The sequence below is a fragment of the Xyrauchen texanus genome, chromosome 12, assembly GCF_025860055.1.
Source record: "Xyrauchen texanus isolate HMW12.3.18 chromosome 12, RBS_HiC_50CHRs, whole genome shotgun sequence".
Taxonomy (NCBI): domain Eukaryota; kingdom Metazoa; phylum Chordata; class Actinopteri; order Cypriniformes; family Catostomidae; genus Xyrauchen; species Xyrauchen texanus.
This window is the reverse complement of record NC_068287.1, coordinates 11,709,811-11,732,611: the sequence shown is the minus strand read 5'-3', so window position 1 is coordinate 11,732,611 and position 22,801 is coordinate 11,709,811. Positions and strand designations below refer to the sequence as shown.

The window sequence follows — 22,801 nt, the reverse complement described above, 5'->3', positions numbered from 1 at the left end:
GAGCAGATCTCCTCTCTCAAGCTCGCGGCACAATGTGGCATCCCCACCCAGAGCGCTGGGCGCTGCATGCATGGGTGATCAACGACTACCCGTCGCTCTGCCAGAAGGAGTAATAAACACCATCATACACGCTAGAGCCCCTTCCACGAGAAGACTCTATGCGTCAAAATGGTCTGTGTTCTCAAAATGGTGCACTGACAGAGACCTGGACCCTCGGACATGTGGGGTGTCGTCGCTGCTCGTATTTCTACAAGAGCTGCTGGATAAGGGCAGATCCCCATCCACGCTCAGTGTATGTGGCGGCCATTGCGGCGTTCGCTGAACCCCTGCACGGCCAGTCATGGGGTAAAAACGAGCTGGTCATCCGCTTCCTCAGGGAAGCTAGAAGGATGAACCCCCATCGGTTCCTATCTGGGATCTTTCTATAGTTCTCGAAACTATGAAAGCCCCCCCTTTCGAACCACTTCAATCCGTGGATTTGAAATACCTTTCACTCAAAACCGTTTTTCTGACTGCCCTGTCATCAGTCAAACGTGTGGGAGACCTTCACGCGCTGTCTGTCAGCGCTGCGTGTCTTGAGTTTGGACCAAGTGACTCCAAGGTCATTTTAAAGCCTAGACACGGCTATGTTCCCAAGGTGATCGGTACTCCTTTCAGAGCACAGGTCATTTCCCTATCGGCGCTGCCAGCACCCGATAGCGAACGCGACGCCAATCTCCTTTGCCCGGTCAGAGCACTGAGCTTGTATACTGCGCGCTCCGCCGCTTTCAGACGCTCTGAGCAGCTTTTCGTTTCGCTCGGAGGGCGCACCAAAGGTCTCGCCGCTCGAAACAGACACTATCTAGATGGATAGTGGACGCTATTGCTGCTGCATACGCGTCAAAAGACCTGCCATGCCCGTTGGGCATTAGGGCTCACTCCACTAGAGGCATGGCATCCTCGTGGGCATGGTCCAGCGGGATTTCCATTCACGACATATGTGTGGCAGCGGGATGGACCTCCCCCTCCACCTTTGTCAGATTTTACAATATGGAAGTGCCCGCTCTGCAGGCAAAACTACTAGCGGTTTAATACGCTACAGCTCCCCTGGTGAGCTGCACTGATGGGACACATTCCACACAGACCGGCACCGCTGCTCTGTCGTTCCCTTCCCACTATGTGCTTATGTATTACACAATCAATGACCCGCATTCTTGCCGGCCAAATATTATTTCCCCACTCATACGGGCTCCCGGGTCCCCCTTAATTCCCTGGGGCTCATACAGTGGATGCTTGGCGCGCACGGCGTTGACAATGGGTTCCTGTAGCGTAAGCTAGCTTACGCAATACGAGAGAACTCTCGTAAGAGAACGTATCGGTTACCTAACGTAACCTCGGTTCTCTCTAGATGAGGGAACGAGTATTGCGTAGCCGGCCGTGCTTCGCGCCACGAGCGACTTTTCGCTTCAGTCAATGAAAACCAGGGTTCCAGCCTACGAACTACGCTTATATGCACTCAAGTCACGCCCATTTTGGCGGGCTTTGATGCAGTGAGCGCGCGGACGCCTCTCATTGGATGCGAGTTCGCCCAAGCTCGTCTATAGGCTGCAGCAGTTGCCGCAGAGCAACCTATGAGCTCGCTAGCTAGCCCGCTCAAGGTCTGCAGCTGCCGCACTGCGTTGACAATGGATACAAAAATGAAGGATAATTTTTTGGCTTCAATATCTCAGAAAAGATGAATCTTTCCCGTAGCGTAAGCTAGCTTACGCAATACTCGTTCCCTCATCTAGAGAGAACGGAGGTTACGTTAGGTAACCGATACGTTTTCTTATGAAAGCATGAAATCATGGTTTTGATAATTAACCATGGATTTATGTAGTAATACTGTAGTAGCAATATAGTAACCATGGTTTTACTATAGTAATATTGTATTAGCCATGACTAAAGTAACAATGACTTCTGTCACCGTTGTTTTCTTGTCAGAAATCATAGCTTTGATCAAATTAACCATTGTTTTGCAACAGTCATACTGTACTTTACATAAAGTAACATTGATTTTACTATAGTACTGTAACCATGTAACTATGTTTACTTTTGTGGTTACTATGATTTTGCAACAAATACAATGTTTAACTATGGTTACTGCAGTAAAACCATGGTGATTTATAGTGAGGGAAAATCTCTTGTAGTGTCTGTTACCAAATAGAATATCTTTTGATTTGGCAGTAATATTTTTTTTTTTCCCTGAACATAACAAATGCTGAACCATACCGAAACTTTGACACTAAAACCGCGATACAAACCGAACCATGAGAAATTTTTATAATTGTCTTTAGTTCTTAATTTGTAGGCTATTAGTAATTTTTCACCTGGTGTCTTTGACAGATGCTTATGTGAGGGCAAATTGGGCCACTGGATATGGTAATTGTTTGGCTTTGGGGAGGTGGTTATATGTAAGATTTTGGAATGCCCAATTCCCTGTGTGCTTTTAAGTCCTCGTGGTGGCATAGTGATTTGCCTCAATCCGGGTGGCGGAGGACGAATCCCAGCTGCCTCCATGTCTGAGATGGTCAACCCACGCATCTTATCACACGGATTGTTCAGGCTTTACGCCATCCACCTTGGCTTCCATGCTCAACTCACCACCTTGGTTCAATATGCCATAACTTGCTTTGAGATAATACAAAATTTTTGCCCAGATACAGTTGACATGATTGTAGTCATCATGTCAAGCATGAATAATTAACTGCATCACTTTCTCAGCAGTGTTGTAACATAAGAGCCTCCAAACATGAGATGTACATGTTTGCATTTTTGAGAAAATCAGGGTTGTGCGTGGTTAGTAATTAAGTAACTGAAACATGGCCATGAAACAAATAATCGACTCCAGTTTTCTCTCACAAAATGTGCTTTTGTGACCGTTTTTGTGTTAGAAATGTCGTATCTGATCACGCACTTCTTCTGAGGGAAATTCACAGCGTGTCTTCTTCCAAAAACCATAATGAGCTCAAATGGGAAAGTCTGTACCTCTCGTTGGTTTCATACAGAGAATATTTGTTTTCATGTGACAATGTGCATGTGACAGCCTGCCTGAGTTTCATCCACAGTCGGAGGCGGCATGAAATTTGACGGAGGCGGCCACCTCATAATTCTCTATGCAGGAAAAACCCTGATGAATGTTTCATTGCATACTGGTAGTATGCAGCATAGACTATTTTTTTTGCCTTAATCATGAGTGGAATAGCAGCTCACAGTTGTTGCTGACACTAATGCTGACCGTGTGTCTGATGGTGGTCTCCTCCACACCGCTGCTTTCAACTCTCAAACCGACTCAACACTTGCTCACACTCATTTGGGCTCCAGCTCCTCTGCCCCGGAGCTTTGGTGGAGTACAGGAAGTGCACAAATTCCTGGAATTTCCTGCTAAGGAAGGACCAAAACAGGCTTTCGTAGAAATAGTTGTACATGATTTGGTCTTTAAAGCCCTTTAACTCACTTGACAGAGAATCAAGACTTTTGTGTTGACTTTATGAAATCAAATAACTGGTATTACAAAGTTGAAACAAGGCCAATTGAATGTTAGGCCATATTTCTATGAAAACAACACGCTCACTTAAAACAAAAAAAGTTTTTGTCTCATTATTTCGATTAAGTTCTAGGAAACCAATGGCCTGTAATGGGACTGCATGATTCGTAATCGTATTTACTGGTAATGGTTGTTTGCAAAGGCCAGCATCTCTATTATTATTATTGCTCATACTTTGCTTTTTGTGATTGAACAAAGCACTAACCCTTTAGTAAACATCAGCACATATCACATCCTACACCGTTTGTGCTATGGACATAATGCCTACAATCTTGGGGTTTGTTGAGAAGAACTGTGATTTTTATTTTGATTTAATGTAGAATTAACGCATGACGGATGACAGAATATGGATCCCCAGACAAAGCTCGATTTTTACAGCGGAGGCCAATGCTATTATTTTCAGACTGCACAGCAGAGAAATTGTTTTATAAAAATAGATTCAAAATCATGTTTTCAAGCCCTGAAATCCCTCAAAGACCACTCAACTCTTAAAGCAAAGATTTTAAGCAAACCGTTGTCCCTGGAGGCACTGAATTTTAATTATCTACTTCTGTTGGATACCTAGCCATTGTTGGATCCCAGGATATGAGCAAGCAAACACTGCTGCTAAAGGCTTTGGTCACTGATCTTAAAAATTGCTCAATGCCACCCTCAGATCTCAAACCCATCATAATATCTTGCACCATCAACAAATGGCAAACTGAATGGGATAAGTACATCACAAACAGACTACACAAAATCCACCCTGTAATTGGAAAAAGACACAACAAACAAACAAACATGACAAAATGGACTAAATAATTCCATAGAATTGTATTGAAAGAGTTGCCTGAGCCATATCTAGAGACCAGAATATCATACAGACTTGGGGCCCAGTAAGCAAACACCTTGCTAACTCTCAGAACTTCCTAGCAAGTGCAAAGCAATGCAATATTTAAACAGTCGGAACACCTTAGCAACATTCTGACAACCGCTAACAACACCCTAGCATTGTAGTGGCAAGTTTTGCACTAGCAAGCGCTACTCACTTTATCTTGAGAAAATAAAAACATGTATTGTCCATATAATTTATGTAATCTGATTGGTGTTCAGAGCAGCTTCCTGTTATCGAGTGAGTGTGCTGAGGAAGCAGGCCTCTTGTGTCTAGTATATCAGTAAGGGAGGGAGGAGGTGACTGATTTAAGGTTCCATGTTCTCATGACAGGAGAAGGCCAGTGGGAAAATGCCTGGGGTAAAGTAATGTGTCCTGTCAAACTGTACCACATGGGTTAGGAAAACACTGTCTAAAAACAACCTCGACCATGCAGACAGACGGTTGAGCTAATTTCCTTCCACCAGACCCCCACCAGAGATTATTTAGCAGAGATTGGCCACTTTTATTTAAATGAATGAGAGAAATTGGAACATTCAACCACGGAGCTCTGAACGCCCAATGGTCAACCGACGTAGAAAGGAAGTCCTGACTTAAGTTAAAAGAGCCAATCACCTTTCAAATATAGACATAACCTCTCAATCAAACGCACATGTGCACTAGCTATAAAAGCTGGAAAAATTGCTTTATTTAGTGTAATCTGAGGTAAAGAATCACAATTTATGATACCAGTATTGTTAGATTTTATTGCTGATTTTTGTTTTTATGTTCTTTGATCGTAATCTTGACAAACCGTTTTTGGGATTTTGGTCTTTCTTTACTTAAGTATACAGGAGCTGCACTGGCAAGACTGGAAATAGCCTCCCAAGAGCATTCAAAGATGGCTGACAGTGGACTGACTTGCTATAAAGACTTTGCCCCCCACTATTCATTTAAAGCCTGGATGTGACCCCTGACCTCTGACTTTTAGGGGTCAAAGTGAACATTTGTTTTTGTTTGTCAAAGCAGAAATGCATGAAGTAGATCTTCATCGCAGTTGTACCTTTTCTGGCCCAAGATATGCATCTGACATTCACAACTGTTTTTTCAGACAGCTGAGACATCAAATTGAGCTTGGTCATGGTTGAGATTGTGGGGCATGTGATGGTTGGGTTACAGAAAGGGACACCTATTATTAGCAGTTGTAAAATAATGCATGGTTAAATTCGAATTGTAAGACTAATAATATGGCACTTTCTAATATAGAGTATCTCACAAATGTGAGTACACCCCTCACATTTTTGTAAATATTTGATTATAGCTTTTCATGTGACAACACTGAAGAAATGACACTTTGCTACAATTTATAGTGAGTGTAGTGCTTGTATAACAGTGTAAATTTGCTGTCCCCTCAAAATAACTCAACACACAGCCATTAATGTCTAAACCGCTGGCAACAAAAGTGAGTACACCCCTAAGTGAAAATGTTCAAATTGGAGACATAAGTGATGCGTGATACTGTGAGTGATGCGATTAAGTCAAAGGCAAAGACCAAAAGAAAACATTTCTGTACCTATATTTACCTTTCCATTGGCAGGGATAGCAAAAAGTAAATTTTGGACCCTGTTTACAGGTGTCCTAGCTAAAAATGGGCTTCAATTCCAGCCCGAGGACCTACAAAGTAGCTCCAGTCTGAATGGCCAAACATGAGTGACTAATTCATTATCCACTTTAGCATCAGCTGACTTGTCCTAAACGATTTGCATTGTGTAGTTAATGTGATGAATGTGCAACCGCTGTTCCAGTTGGCTGACTTTTGACGTTTGTGTATCTGCAGTTATCATGATGCTCAGGAGGAGCTGCAGGAGTTTCAGGAGGGCAGTCGAGAGCTGGAAGCTGAACTGGAAGCTCAGCTGGGCCAGGCAGAACATCGCATCCGAGACCTGCAGTCAGAGAATCAAAGACTGAAGAGTGAGGTGGACACACTCAAGGTAGGACGGTCCTCACTCCTATCTTTAAATGGGATTTCCTTCAGCAGTGATCAGCAGTGTGGCTACTGTGTTTGGTAAAGAACATTACCCTGTAATATGCAGCATATAATTGGATGTCAGGATCAAGAAGAAGAAAATAGAAAGCTAATGACTCAACAGAAAAGTTCACTTGCTGCAAAGTTGTTATTTGAAAATCCAGACCGAAATACAGTATCCTCATAATAGCTTGGGCTTAGGTAGACACATAACAGAGATCTTGATTTACAAAGCTTTTTTTTTAGAAATGCAGGATTAGGTATTGCCCATTGACCTTAGTATGTTTCTGAATTGTTTTGCCACGACCCGAAGCAATACGCTTATTTCAATATGCTAATAGAAATTAAGTGGATAAAGTAGGTTAACTAGAGGAGCATTCAAGTCCACTGTCCTGCCACTGTCATCATCATCTACTTAACCTCACTTTCCAAACCAACATGACTGTCTTCCGTAAAACACAAAAGATGTCGCAAAAGACAACATCTCTTTTTCATACAATTAAAGTTAATAGAGACTGAGACTGAGCTCCAAAAATAACCATAACTTAGTCCAAATGATTTGTGTGCTAAATTCGAAGGGCCCTATTCTAAGAGCATTAAGCACAGCCTTATGCGATAAATCCATTTATATGTGGCTCAGGTGGTAGAGCGGGCCGGCTGCCAATCGCAGGGTTGGCGGTTCGATTCCCGGCCCACACGACTCCACATGCCGAAGTGTCCTTGGGCAAGACACTGAACCCCAAGTTGCTCCCAATGGCAGGCTGTGTGTGTGTGTGTGTGTGTGTGTGTGTGTGAGTGTGTGAGTAGGTGAGTAGGTGATTGGGACAGTGTAAAGCGCTTGGTAACCTCTAAGCTTAAAAAAAGCGCTATATAAGTGCAGACCATTTATCATTAGCATTCCCATTCATCTCTATGGCTGTGCTCAGCTAGTGCAGTGTTCCCAGGTAGCTTGCGAAATGGAGGCTGCCATCTTTGCTCTCGGTTCCGGGATTAGGTGTCACATGACTGATCACTTGTTAATGGGAATATATTGGAAAAATAAAAATAAATTTCACGCTTTTAAAAGCCCTTCAAAAGCAATTAATCAACGGATGAAGATGTACTATAATGTCATTAAATCATTTAGATTGGAATGTTTCTTGGAAATAAAAAAATATTTTGTTATAAATCACGGCTACTTTTGAATGGCTGTCTATGGAGAAACGTGCTTTTTGCCATCTGGTGGTGTAGTTCCAGCATCTACCAGCCCTTTGGGCTTATAGTGACCTGCTAACCAGCCAATTCCTGATCCCCTTGATAGGTCATACATGCAAAGTCAATGGGCATGGCCATGATGTTTTGGTATTTTCGTGTAAGCATGTGCTAAGTCTAGGCGCAAATGGGTTTTGTGAAATTGCACATGAATGCGCTAATGGGCTGGGTCAAGTGAAATATAATTCTGAGGTTCCATTGCCGGAGTTCCAGCAATATGAAAAAAGACAGCATATTCATATATAAGTTGTTAGTGTAAAAATGGGCTGTCTGTATTCAAGGAATTAGAAAAATAGAAATATGGACATACATTCTTTTGTGCATTAACTGCATCCTTATTGAATGTCAGGCCACATTTCTATGAAAGTGACACGCTTATTTTAAACTCATGGAAAATGTTGTTCTCATCAGGACTTTGATGTTGGCCCTGTTAAATTAGAGAATACTATTTATCATATTTATTAACTGGCACACAAATCCTGGATAGTATTAACAGTGATTGTATCAGCCATCAGGTTAGGCTGTCTGTTTTTTTTTTGGAATGCCCAATTCCCAATGCGCTCTTAGTCCTCATGGTGGCGTAGTGACTCGCCTCAATCTCAGTTGCCTGCACATCTTAGACCTTCAATCCACGCCTCTTATCACGTGGCTTGTTGAGCACATTACCGTGGAGACATGTCGCGTATGAAGGCTTCACGCTATTCTCCGTGGGATCCATGCACAACTTGCCACACGCCCCACCGAGAACGAGAACCACTTTACAGTGACCACAAGGAGGTTACCCTATGTGACTCTACCCTCCCTAGCAACCGGGCCAATTTGGTTGCTTAGGAGACCTGGCTGAAGTCACTCAGCAAGCCCTGGATACGAACTCAAGACTCCAGGGGTGGTAGTCAGCGTATTTACTCGCTGAGCTACCCAGGCTCAGGTCGGTTTGGCTTTATTTATTGAAACACGAAAAACTTAATCCATTCTTCATTCAAATTACACTTTAAAATATAATCCAAATAATGAAGTGGCCAAAATTATAGTATTGCCACCATAAAAATCACTCTACGACAAGGTGGAAAAATACTAATTCAAATTAGATCATAAATACAATTGGAAATATCAACCAAATAATAATAACTGAATAATAAACCATGAGCTCTAGAAAGTTTAACACAAATGTAATGTTTTTTTTTTCTTTTTTTTGTTTTTTTCATAAAACGCCTTCAACCGAAGATTGTCAGGGTCATAATTTGATGTTCCACTAGATTTTCAGAGTTTGGACAAACTTTATTACCACCTGCAGTTTTAACTAGAGAAGGAATTGGGGTCAGGGGGAGTAATAATTGCATTAATTTTATCATGTTATTTTCTTTTTAATCAATATTCAATACAAATTCTTCATACAATATAATTTTAACAAAAACTATGCAAAATACAGTTTCATGGCCAAATTCACCCTCCATTGGCAGTCTGTGGTAAAGTTTATTCGAGCCCCAAGTTGTGGGTGCTGGTGACTCAGAATGTGTCTCCCGTGTGTCCCTGACTGCAGGAGAAACTGGAGCATCAGTACGCTCAAAGCTATAAGCAGATCGCCATGCTGGAGGATGACCTAGTCCAAACGCGCAGCATCAAGGAGCAGCTGCACAGATATGTTAGGGAGCTGGAGCAGGCCAACGACGACCTGGAGAGAGCCAAAAGGTACACAAACACACATACCTAGTACACAAGCCAGCTTTGTCTTTCTAAACTGACTTGACCCAGAGTTCCTGCATGTCTATGCTACATTTGTGAAAACAGTTTTGATATAGCACAAGACTAGCTTACATTTCACCAAGTCCTACCAAGCCTAACCTAAATACATAGCATGAGTGGTCCGCATGTTTAAAATGACTGTCTGGACTGCTGCAGGGCCACCATCACATCTCTGGAGGACTTCGAACAGCGGTTAAATCAGGCTATAGAGCGGAACGCCTTCCTGGAGAGCGAGCTGGATGAAAAGGAGTCACTTCTGGTCTCTGTGCAGAGGCTGAAAGATGAGGCTAGAGGTAGATTACTTCAGACCACATTTGTCAGTGAAGTAGCGTCTCTGTTGACAGCATCTGTGGCATTACTACAGACAAGAATTGCTTTTACAGTAATGCATTTTCAATGACACTATGGGCAAGAGGGTTTAAAAGCAGAAATATGCAGCACACATTTTTATATGAGCACTTATACATAGTTATTCTGTACAAAAATATGTTAATGGAGCTGACATTTTGTCTAAATCGCTGCTTTAGTGGTGGCAGTACTGTTCTAGGCTGAATTTCTTATGAGTTACTACTTTAATGCTCTCTGCATGAAAGCAATATTTGTGTCACGTCGCTTCGTTTTATCCTCGCACGTATTAAGCGATTTTATGAAGCTAATTAAAAGGATGGTTCACCAAAAAAATTAAAATACTCTTATCATTTACTCACCCTCATGCCGTCCAAGATGTGTTTGACTTTCTCTCTTCTGCTGAACACAAAACTAAGGTTTTTAGAAGAATATCTCAGCTCTGTATCTCCTTACATTGCAAGTGAATGCTGATCAGAACTTTGAAGGTCTTAAAAGCACATAAAGGAAGCATTAAAGTAATCCCCATGACTCCTGAGGGTAAAACTATATCTTCAGAAGTGATATGGTAGATGTGGGTGAGCAACAGATCAGTATTAATGTCCTTTTGTACTATAAATTCTCCTCCCTGCCCAGTAGGTGGCGATATGCACAAATAATACGAATCAGCAAAAACAAAAGAAGAAAGTGAAAGTGGAGATTGATAGTAAAAAGGACTTAAAAATTGTTTGTTTCTGACCCACATCTATTGTCTATCCAAGATGGCGGCGCGGTAGCACGCAGCGGCCACTCCGGATCCACAATGGTGCTATTTTTGTTAAAAAAGCCCGACTTTTGCAACACATGGACATCGGAGCAACCAGTGTTCGTGTCTACCATCGCCAGACACTACTCAAATATAAGACTCATGCAAAAACCAAGCTGCATGATGACCTGCAGGAGGCGCTACGCGTACTCGGCTTGCTGCGGAGACCAGGCCTCCAGCCCTCGGCGTCGCCTGATGCCGTGGCCGGGAGAGGACGTCGTAAGCGGTGTGCGAGAAAGCGGAAGCGCGAAAGAGGGCGGGGTCCATGCTAGGCTAAAACAAACCCTAGCCGGCCGGCTCTCCCGCCTATCCTGCTCTCAAATGTTTGCTCCCTGGACAATAAACTGGACTATATCCGACTCCAGCAGGCTACGCAGCGTGAGTTTAGAGACTGCTGCGTCTTTGTTTTCACGGAGACGTGGCTCAGCGACAGAGTTCGGATGCCGCCATTCAGCTAGACGGGCTCGCCTCGTTTCGTGCCGACAGAAATACAGCTCTCTGCGGTAAGACTCGCGGTGGTGGCTTGTGTGTTTACATCAACACGGAATGGTGCAAGAACTCTATGCTAGTCTCTAGTTACTGTTCATCGCTGTTGGAGCTTGTGACTGTTAGATGCAGACCTTTTATCTACCACGGGAATTCACCACTGTTTGCATAACCGGAGTTTACATTCCCCCAGCGCTAACGCTAAGGAAGCGCTCTGTGAACTGTATGGGGCTATGAGCTGAACTGCAGAACGCTCACCCCGACGGACTGTTTATTGTCGCCGGAGATTTCAACCATGCAAATCTCAAGACAGTGCTCCCTAAATTCCATCAGTATGTGGACTTTGCAACGAGAGGGGCTGAACGCGCTTGATCTTGTTTACACAAACATCCCAGGCGCTGCACGGGCGGAGCCCCGCCCCACCTCGGCTACTCAGACCACATCTCTCTTATGTTAATTCCAGCATACAGACCGCTCGTCAGACGCACAAAACCGCTTCAGAAGCAGGTGAAAACCTGGCCAGCAGGAGTCATCTCTGCTCTTCAGGACTGTTTTGAGTGTACTGACTGGCACATGTTCAGGGAGGCTGCAACATATGGCGATTCTACCAACTTGGAAGAATACACAGCATCAGTGACCAGCTACATCAGCAAGTGCATTGATGATGTCACTTTCTCCAAGACCATCACCACACGCTCCAACCAGAAGCCGTGGATGACTGCGGAGGTGCGCACGCTGCTGAGGTCCCGAGACTCCGCCTTCAGAGCAGGCGATAAGGCAGCCCTAAGAACAGCTAGGGCCAAACTGTCACGGGCAATCAGAGAGGCAAAGCGCGACACGCCCAGAGAATCCACAGTCACTTCCAGGACAGCGGTGACACGCGGCGCATGTGGCAGGGCATCCAGGCCATCACCAACTACAGGACAACATCAGTTGCCTGTGACAAAGATGCCTCCCTTCCAGATGCGCTGAACGACTTCTACGCTCGGTTTGAAGTGCAGAACGACGTGATGGCGAGGAAGTCCACCCCTCCTCCCAACGACCAGGTGCTCTGTCTTACCACGGCAGATGTGAGGAAAACTCTACGTAGAGTCAACCCACGGAAGGCTGCTGGACCAGACAACATTCCTGGCAGAGTGCTCAGAGGATGTGCAGACCAGCTAGCAGATGTTCTTACCGACATCTTCAACATCTCTCTGAGCAGCGCCATTGTTCCAACGTGCTTCAAGGCCACCACCATCATCCCCATGCCAAAGAAGTCTTCAGTGTCCTGCCTCAACGACTACCGTCCCGTCACACTTACACCCATCATCATGAAGTGCTTCGAGAGGCTCGTCATGAGGCAGATTAAGACCCAGCTGCCCCCTCACTAGACCCACTGCAGTTTGCGTATCGTTCAAACCGTTCAACGGACGATGCCATCACCACAACCCTCCATCTGGCCCTCACCCACCTAGACAATAAGGACTCATACGTTCGAATGCTGTTCATAGATTTCAGCTCAGCATTCAACACAATCATTCCCCAGCACCTGATTGGAAAGCTGAACCTGCTGGGCCTGGACACCTCCCTCTGCAACTGGATCCTGGACTTCCTGACTGGGAGACCTCAGTCAGTCCGGATCGGGAACAGCATCACCACCACCACCACACTGAGCACTGGGGCCCCCAGGGCTGTGTGCTCAGTCCACTGCTGTTCACTCTGCTGACTCACGACTGTGCAGCAATGCACAGCTCGAATCACATCATCAAGTTCAGCTGATGACACGACCGTGGTGGGTCTCATCAGCAAGAACAACGAGTCAGCATACAGAGAGGAGGTGCAGCGGCTGATGAACTGGTGTAGAGCCAACAACCTGTCCCTGAATGTCGACAAAACAAAAGAGATGGTTGTTGACTTTAGGAGAGCACAAGGTGAACACACTCCACTGAACATCGACGGCTCCTCTGTGGAGATCGTCAAGAGCACCAAATTTCTTGGTGTTCACCTGGCGGAGAACCTCACCTGGTCCCTCAACACCAGCTCTATCACCAAGAAAGCCCAGCAGCGTCTCTACTTTCTTCGAAGGCTGAGGAAAGCACATCTCCCAACCCCCATCCTCACTACATTCTATAGAGGGACTATTGAGAGCATCCTGAGCAGCTGCATCACTGCCTGGTTTGGGACTTGCACCGTTTCGGACCGCAAAGCCCTGCAGAGGATAGTGAGGACAGCTGAGAAGATCATTGGGGTCTCTCTTCCCTCCATCAAAGACATTTACAAAAAACACTGTATCCATAAAGCAACCAGCATTGTGGACCGACCCCACACACCCCTCACACAAACTCTTTACCCTCCTCCCATCTGGCAAGAGGTACCGAAGCATTCGGGCCCTCATGGCCAGACTGTGTAACAGCTTCTTCCCCAAGCCATCAGACTTCTCAATACTCAGAGACTGGTTTGACACACACGTGTCCTGAGTTGCACTTTAATAACTGTCACTTTATAACTGTCTGCTACCTCAATAACTGCTATGTGCATAGAACATTATCTCATAGTATGTTATGTTTACATTTTTAGAAACTGTCATCTTTTTGCACTACTGAGTACTGGTCGGCGCTGCACTGTCTATTGTCCTGTTCATTGTCAGTAATTTGTTGTACTGTCCTGTACTTTTTGCACATGTTTGCACGTGCACTTTATATAGGTATATATAGGTAGTTTATATAGGTATTTTATTTCGTTGTGTAGTCTCATGTGGTCCTATGTTGGTCCTTTGTTGTTTTTATGTAGCACCATGGTCCTGGAGGAACATTGTCTCGCTTTTGCTGTGTACTGTACTAACTGTATATGGTTGAAACGACAATAAAAACCACTTGACTTGACTTGACTTGTATTGCTTCTGAAGACAGATTTAACCACAGGAGTCATTTTGATTGCTTTTATGCTTCTTTTATGTGCTTTTTGGAGCTTCAAAGTTCCCACCATTCACTTGCATTGTAAGGACCTACAGAGCTGAAATATTCTTCTAAAAACCTTTGTTTGTGTTCAGCAGAAGAAAGTCAGACACATCTGGAATGGCATGAGTGATTTTTGGGTGAACTCTCCCATTAACATATGTTTAAGTCTTAAGGCCATACGTTCAAAACTGTATCTATTTTAGAGTTTATTCCAGGGTAGTGACTTGCCCCATAGACTTCCCATGTAAGTGTATGACTGTAAATGTACTTTTGATTCATGTGCTGATGACTGAGCTTAAGTTGTAATAAACACAGTTTGCATTGGTTTATCAGTGCTAAATTTGCTTGTTCTTTTAGACCTGAGACAGGAGTTGGCTGTACGAGAGAGGACGACAGATGTTTCGAGAATGTCGGCTCCCAGCTCTCCCACCTTAGACATCGATAAGACTGATTCAGCTGTGCAGGCCTCCCTGTCCCTCCCTGCCACACCTGTTGGAAAGACCATCGAACATCCTTTCATTTCTCAGAAAGGTAGAAGTCCCCTTTTTTTCCTGTTCAGTACACTTTTAAGGTGTGGTCACACTATAATTGAAGTATGCAAAAGTTTTCTGCCACTGCAAGGGCTTCTGTTTATAAATTCTAAAAAGCAAATTTTAGTTCTACTATTTTCAAAAAGTTATTCAAAATGCATAATCTAGAGCACTTTTTTTTCTCATATAGAGTTGAGATGTGATGTTTAGATCTGATTTAGGTCAAACTCAACCTAGTCTCATTTAATGAACGTTACTATAACTATGTTTTTGCAAACTGAGTTTTACTTGCCACGTTCTATATTTTACCACAGTTTCCTTGTGAAATTAACACTAGAGGCGCTACAACAACTGTGTTTTATTTACTTTTACACAAATCATGAGTACAATGGCTGTTTATGACTTTATAAACACTTATTTGTCACTCTTACTTTTACGTATCATTTGAAAAAAAATTTTTTTGCAGAGCCACCTACATTTACACGTGTATTCAAGTGTGGTTAGTTTCCACGGTAGCTCACCTGATAGTGTTGAGCCCAGCAAGCATTAAAGCTGACAAGTGAGATGAAAATGACATAGAAGTTACACAAAATGACGTGGTTGCTTCAGAAAATGTGCTTTTTATGTTGCATTTGTGACAAAAATACTATCAATTAGGTTTAGGTGTTGGTTTAGGGTAAGGATGTCTGTTTTGTTCATTTCTCATTTATCTTTTAGGACACTATTGGTTAGGTTTAGGCTAAAGTGTTAGGTTAGGAAATGCGTTTTACTCATTAAAACATCCATCTAAAATTCACCTTAAGCACCTTGTCTGATTTTAACAATTTCACTCACTTTTGGCGCCCCCCTCTGGACATTTCACAGGGAAACTGCAGCCAAACGTGTAACGCAGCGTGTCATTTTGGTTTGCAAAAATGTTACCATGGTCATGGAAATTTTATGAGATTAGGCTAGTCAAACTATTTTTTTGTAAACTTGTTTTGCAAAACCTTGTTGCATGGTCAATACCAAAACTTTGGTACACAGCATAGATTAAATGTCTACACAATATGCGTTTACACTCTCCCAAGTTTCCATTTGTTTGAATGGAAGTGGATGAAACGCAAGTCTATTTCGACCGCACCACAAATACCTGCAGGAACATGTATTTTCACATCCATGTTGCTTCATTTTTCTTTTTCTTTTTAAAAGCATTGACCAATGGCTGCGGAAACTCCCCCCTCACACCATCTGCACGGATCTCAGCCCTTAATATTGTTGGTGACCTTCTGCGTAAAGTCGGGGTAAGTCATGAATTTCAGCTTTTCAAGTGTGAAACTGGCCCTTCATAAATTACACATTTACACCCAGTCCCGCACTTGTAAAGAACAGTTTGTGAACACTTGTCTTGGTCTGCTCCACAACAAAATTAAACTAAATATTTGATAATGGGAAATCATGTGACATTTCATCTGGTGCAGGCTCTGGAGTCTAAACTAGCTGCCTGTAGGAACTTTGCCAAGGACCAGGCAGCAAGGAAAAATTACGCAACAGCAAATGGAAACCTCATCAACAGCAACTCAACAAAGTTCTCTCATTCAATCCACACTACGTTTTTTGACAAGACGTAAGTGCTTGATGTTTTTCTATTCAGTCTCTCTAATACGAAGTCTCAAATTACAATGGTATTGGCATGTTCATTTTGAAAGACAAGAGGATTGAAACCATTACTTAAATATGCATTTTAATTAGCTTTTATTGAAGTTTTTTTTTAATGAAACATTTAATTCAGTTAAAAAATGTAATTGGCCTACCCTCGCCTAATTTTACACCAACTTTATCTTAAAAAAAATTTTTTTTTTAAAAGTCTCATTCTTTAGGTAGTTAACATCTTACTTTCATTCACTATAATACTATACAACTAGAATGTACATTTCCTGAAGAAAATGTGAGTGTGCTTGCCGTGGCAAAACTCGTGAAACAGCATGTTATAACTTGAAAAGAGCAAAAATTATGGTCGTAAATAAATCAACCCAGAAGTCTGTTCGATTTTCTGGTGCAGAAATATGTGATTTGTCGCTCGGTCACTAGGGTAAGCCCGTGTGGTTGCTATGCAGTTACCAAGGTAATACAATACATGGCTCCTTTCCATCCTGAGTGAAATAAGTCAACCCGAAGTCTGTAGTGTTTTCTGGTGCAGAGATATGTGATTTGTTGCTCGGTTGCTAGGGTAAGCCCATCTGGTTGCTAGGCAGTTACCATAGTGATACTAATGAAGTCTCCTTGCCATCCTGGTTGAAATAAATCAACCCAGAAGTCTGTACTGATTTTCTGGTGCAGAAATATGTGATTTGTTACTTTCGGTTGCTAGGGTACTCTGTTAAGTTGCTAGGGCGTGGCTTGGCAGCTGCCAATCATGAATCTCCAAAGGCTGCTTGTCAGTATGAATGATATAAACCAACTCCCATGCCTCTGTGACATTCAGAATGGAAGATATCCCTCTATGGATTTTGGTTGCTAAGGTGCTCAACAATGGTTGCTAGGGAGGGGCTAGGAAGTGTTCAGGTGATTCATGATTGGCTGTTTGCTGCCCCGAGTCAAACGAGACCACCCTGGTGTTTCTATGACACTTCTATCCGGAGATATCCCTTTGATGTCTTTCATTAGAAGTCTATGGGACTTGTTGCTAAGGTGCTTTAAATTGTTGCTAGGGCATGGCTTGATAGCTTCACAATGATCCTGAGAGACTGATTGGTCGTCTGAGTGAAATGAGCCTGCCCCCTTGTCTCTATGACACTGTGATCCAGAGCTATGTTCAATATTAAATCCCTTTGAAATTTAATTTCATGGGCCGTCCTACACCATTGTAAGTCAATGGGGGCAACTTTGGGCAGCTCCTGCCCCCCAGGGGTGCAACATTTACCCCATATTGAGGTATTCTCTTACAGAGCCTGCCAGCCTCTTCAAATGTGGCAAATCACACGTTTCTGCGAAATCCTCGCTCGGAGCTGTGACGCGTCAAAGTTTGACGCAATGTTAAGTCTATGGGATTTTTCGGCCGCTTTTTTGCCCCTGGGGAAAACACCATACCCCCGATCGCTTATAAAAGTCATAGCACACGTGTCATCAATAGGCCGTTCGATTTGACACCTCATTCGTGGGTCTACGCCAAACGGTGCGGGACGAGTTAGGTGCCGAATTTTGTACGGAGATATAATAATAAGAAGAAAAACTAGATGGGTACATTTCCTGAAGAAAATGTGAGTGGTGCTTGCCGTGGCTGAACTCGTCAAACAGCATGCTGTAACTCGAAAAGAACAAAAATCACGGTCGTAAATAAATCAACCCGATAGTCTGTACGATTTTCTGGTGCAGAAATATGTGATTTGTTACTCGGTTGCTAGGGTAAGCCCGTGTGGTTGCTATGCAGTTACCAAGGTAATACAATACATGGCTCCTTTCCATCCCGAGCGAAATAAGTCAACCCGGAAGTCTGTACGTTTTTCTGATGCAGAGATATGTGATTTGTTACTCTGTTGCTAGGGTAACCCCATGTGGTTGCTAGGCAGTTACCGTAGTGATACTTATCAAGTGTCCTTGCCATCCTGATTGGAATAAATCAACCCAGAAGTCTCTCTGATTTTCTGGTGCAGAGATATAGTTATAGCTAAACGGTTGCTAGGGTACTCTGTTTAGTTGCTAGGGAGTGGCTTGGCAGCTGCCAATCGTGAAACTTCAAAGGCTGCTTATCAGTATGAATGATATAAACCAACTCCCATGCCTCTGTGACATTCAGAATGGAAGATATGCCTCTATGGATTTTGGTTGCTAAGGTGCTCGACAATGGTTGGTAGGGAGGGGCTAGGAAGTGTTGAGGTGATTCATGATTGGCTGTTTGCTGCCCCGAGTCAAACGAGACCACCCTTGTGTTTCTATGACACTTCTATCCGGAGATATCCCTTTGATGTCTTTCATTAGAAGTCTATGGGACTTGTTGCTAAGGTGCTTTAAATTGTTGTTAGGGCGTGGCTTGATAGCTTCACAATGATCCCGAGAGACTGATTGGTCATCTGAGTAAAATGAGCCCGCCCCCTTGTCTCTATGACACTGTGATCCAGAGCTATGTTCAATACAAAATGCCTATTTCATGGTCCGTCCTACACCATTGTAAGTCAATAGGGGCAACTTTGGGCAGCTCCTGCCCCCCAGGGGTGCAACTTTTACCCCATATTGAGGCATGCTCTTACAGAGCCTGCCAGCCTCTTCAAATGTAGCAAATGACACGTTTCTGCGAAATCCTGGCTCGGAGCTGTGATGCGTCAAAGTTTGTCGCAATGTTAAGTCTATGGGATTTTTCGGCCGCTTTTTTGCCCCTGGGGCAAATACCGTACCCGATACGCTTATAAAAGTCATAGCACACGTGTCCTCAATAGGCCGTTCGATTTGACACCTCATTCGTGGGTCTCACGCCAAACGGTGCTTGGGACGAGTTAGGTGCCAGAAGTTTTAGTAGCATGGAGATATAAAAATAAAAAATAATAAGTATGTGAGATTGCAATAGTGATGCTTTGCAAGCACCACTAATTACCCAAAAAAATTGCGTAATACTGATTGGGTTTAAAATTACATAATGTTAGGTCACTATTTGACAGTATTTACGATTTCTTTCCTTGTTGGTCAATGGTGTCAATAATGTTGACAATTTGTTATTGCCTTAATAGGGCAGTCAAGATTCTATATAAGATCTATATCTCTCTCAAATAAAAAATATTCAGGTAATTAAAATGCATTACATTCTTGTAGCAGAAGAGTTCATCATTGATAAGACAATACAAAAAGTGTCTTTAGAATACAATGTATTGTTTACTACCATATTATTTATCATAAGTCAAACATTGGCATACAGTTCACAGCAATCCATTTCACAAGTGCATTTGTCAATCAGTTGGAGATTTATTATGAGGGCTTGTTTAAGGACCCGTCAATGTACACCTGCGTCAGACATGCTTGTGTAGCGTCTCAGGTGCGTTGCATCATAAACATAAAATGTTTAGGTCACTGTGTCAAGTTAAATATAGTTTAATACTCAATCTTTAAACACATCTTGAGATCCCTTAGTTCGAATATGCGCTCCAAGTGTTTTGAACGAAGGAACATAACACATGTTTGTGTTGTTCTGCCTACTGAAGTGTTTTCTTCACTGTATAATCTGCGTGTTGCTCATACAGCTGAAATTTCAATTACTGCCCTCTGGAGTAAACAGGTGTTACTACAAGCATTATATTCTTTAAAATACCTTGAATATCATGGTGATATGACTATGATAATCATTTAATACAAAGTTATATATCAAAGTACCATAACTATCCCTGATGACGTCAATATGTGTGATTTGCATTGACCGATTGATTGCTCATTGCTGTTCTTCACAGGACTATGAATGGGCTGGATCCCGGCACTCTCACCGCCATGGCTGCCCCACGTGCTGTCCCTCCTCCTGGCATGCTCCCTCTCAGTGTGTGAGGGACTTTCCCAGAATCCTCCACACATGCCCCAACACCACATGGACATGGAGAGGACACTTGAAGGAGCGTGTGCGTGATAGTATGAGTGTGTGTAAAAGGGACTGATGAAATGACGTGCCTCACGTGTGTCCGACATATACATGCAAGGGTTCATTCCTGTGACCGTGTGTCTCTGTAGACCTGAGTTCTCACAAGGTCTCTGCATTTCTCAGTTTTGTCTTCACCCGAAGCCAGCAAAATGACAAAGGTCTGTGTCAGACCACAGCTTCTTTGTGAGTTTGTTTTAGTGAGTTGCACAATTTAAAATATATTTAGAAAATGGCGATAAAGGGATTTTCTTTGAGGTGAATGTCGCTGTATGCTGAACTGTGCACGTGTGTACACGTGTACGTGTGTGTGGCAATGACTGAATTACATGTTCACTTTCACGTTTACTGGGTCTAGATTCCTCACGCTGCAAAAGTAATGATGGCATCGCCCTACATTGATCAACTCTTTTCACTGTAAATCAGTATCCATGCAATGTGACCATCGTCACAGGAGTTATCAATGTATGTATGAGCCTCATTTCTATCCCATGTGCCTCTGGATCTTCTGGCGAGTTTGATACTCACTGTTTATTTATTTCACTTGAGGAGCTGAAGCCAACTTATGTTTATCACAATTTTTTTATGTTTGGCAAACTTATAGAAGCACATGTTAAGTATTAATTTATCCATGTATTTTTTTATTTCACAGATAACACGCACTTTGTTGGCTATTTTGTAATATTTCATGTATATAGATTTGTAAACATAGCTGCAGTGCCCAGTAAAGTCTGTAGATACTAAAAGTGGGCCAATGAACGGTTTAATTTATTTCAGAATGTTTATGGCATGTGTTGACACACAATCGCGTTTTACATACTGTGCATTGATTTAAAATCATATATTAAGATGTAGAATTGGTTATCTAATATGTGCAAATAAATAAAAGGGGGAAAAAGTGTCAAGTAAATGTTTCTTGAAAAATGCTTGAAGTAAATTTTAAAATTTCAGCAAATTGTTACTTATATAAGCAGGTTTCTGAGAATATTAGGAAATTAAGTATGATTTGCGGGCCTGATATAGTTCTGCTCAACTTGATAGATATTTTGTTTAGGAATTGCTCTTTTAGAGTTATTTAACCCTTGATTATAACTTATTTATTTTCAGGATTTTAACTCTTTTAAATGTCATTTTGTTTATATAATGCCACTGTCGTTTTTTTTACACGCACACACATTTCTCAATACAAAACACACTCTGACATCCATACCAACACACCCACACAATTTTAGCTGCATCATTTATTCAATTGGCCTGCAGTGCTCTATAATACAGAAAATTGGCACGTATTTGCTCCATAGGCTAAACATGAGGAAAACTGTGCCATCTGGTGGAAAATATATATATTAAATAAGAACTTTGAAGCCAGGCCTCTGGAATGAAAGCATAATATCATAGAATTCATGATTTTATGCTTTAATGGCACTGGGATCAAAATAATGGGTTTCCATTTAGACATTTTTGGTCCTGGAGGTCCTGAGTGTAACTATTTTGTGTACACCGTGTGTATATATATATAATAGATGTGTTATAGAAACTGAGGTTGGAATATCAAAATTCCCCCCAAAATACACACCTTTGGCAACATTTATGCCGTTGGCATTAACACAGACAAAATGATCGTAAAAACTAAAATTAAAAAGACAAAGGTCCCGAAGGTTGCACAAGGGATACATAGTTGGCTGATAATTATGCACGACTCAAAAATAGTAGAAATTAATTCTATTAAAAATGTGTGGGAGATGTAAAAAAAAAAAAAAAAGGTATATCATTAACATTTCCAGTATTAATTACTGTATTAAGCTCTCCTTAACGTACACAAACCTGTACACAAAATAACATATAGCAAACATCATTCTTGACATTCAGTGGGAGGGGGGAACGTAAATGCTCTGCTAGAGATTTTCTATACTGGAAACAATCTTCGGGTTTTTTACATGGTGAGAGCGGTTGTCAGTGTAACTGTCAACTAGTTTGTTACGACAGTAAGTCGCCGTTTGCGGATACCATAAAAATGAATGGGGGAGCCGTAAACTGACACCCACCTTTCGCAAAATTGTCCATATGCAATTTTATCGATTTAACTCCATACACAGTTCATTCCAAAAGGATTTCTTATTGTAAAACATGTTGAAGATTAGCGGACTGGTGCTTGATTAAATAATGAGTTGTTTCCTCACAAAAGCAGTTCATTTAACGTAATGAAGCATCTCCCCATACACATCCTTTAAAAAACGGCATCTTGTTTCATCACCAGTGTACCCCGCCCATATGCTATTTTTTTATGCTAAGCTTGTAGGCCCAAATGTAGAAGAGTTCTGGCGCTTGTGTCTTTGCCGTAACCAGTTACACAACACTGCTGCACCCTTGTGAATCTTTGCAGCTATGACACATCACGTGAAGGCGGCTTTTCAGCACATTTTCTCTATTTATATCGAATCCATTATTTGTGTGTGTGTTGAATTGGAATGATTTCAACTGATTTTTAATTCTCACATGGCACCATGAAATAGAAAATAATTGAAATGTTATTGTTAGGTCTGCAGTTCTGATCCAATCCATTTTCTATAGAGGACAAAGAAACTGTACACATCATGTGTTTTAAATGAACAAAATCACTGTGCTGAAATGTACTCTAGGCTAGTGTTTCCCAACCCTGTTTTGGAGACAC

The 22,801-nt window shown here is 42.3% G+C and overlaps 1 protein-coding gene across 1 annotated transcript in view; it reads left to right on the top strand.

Annotated features, from left to right (window-relative positions):
• The window catches only part of LOC127652250 (nuclear distribution protein nudE-like 1-B), a 34,897-nt gene extending 13,878 nt beyond the window's left edge, over positions 1 to 21,019 (top strand). Inside the window, exons 3-9 of the mRNA XM_052138385.1 lie at positions 6,253 to 6,406; positions 9,233 to 9,381; positions 9,592 to 9,728; positions 14,368 to 14,541; positions 15,732 to 15,823; positions 16,001 to 16,146; positions 19,952 to 21,019. Coding sequence (XP_051994345.1) covers positions 6,253 to 6,406; positions 9,233 to 9,381; positions 9,592 to 9,728; positions 14,368 to 14,541; positions 15,732 to 15,823; positions 16,001 to 16,146; positions 19,952 to 20,042 — 943 coding nt within the window. The 3' untranslated portion in view covers positions 20,043 to 21,019. The remainder of the gene's footprint in view (positions 1 to 6,252; positions 6,407 to 9,232; positions 9,382 to 9,591; positions 9,729 to 14,367; positions 14,542 to 15,731; positions 15,824 to 16,000; positions 16,147 to 19,951) is intronic.
• Positions 21,020 to 22,801: the final 1,782 nt, after the last annotated feature.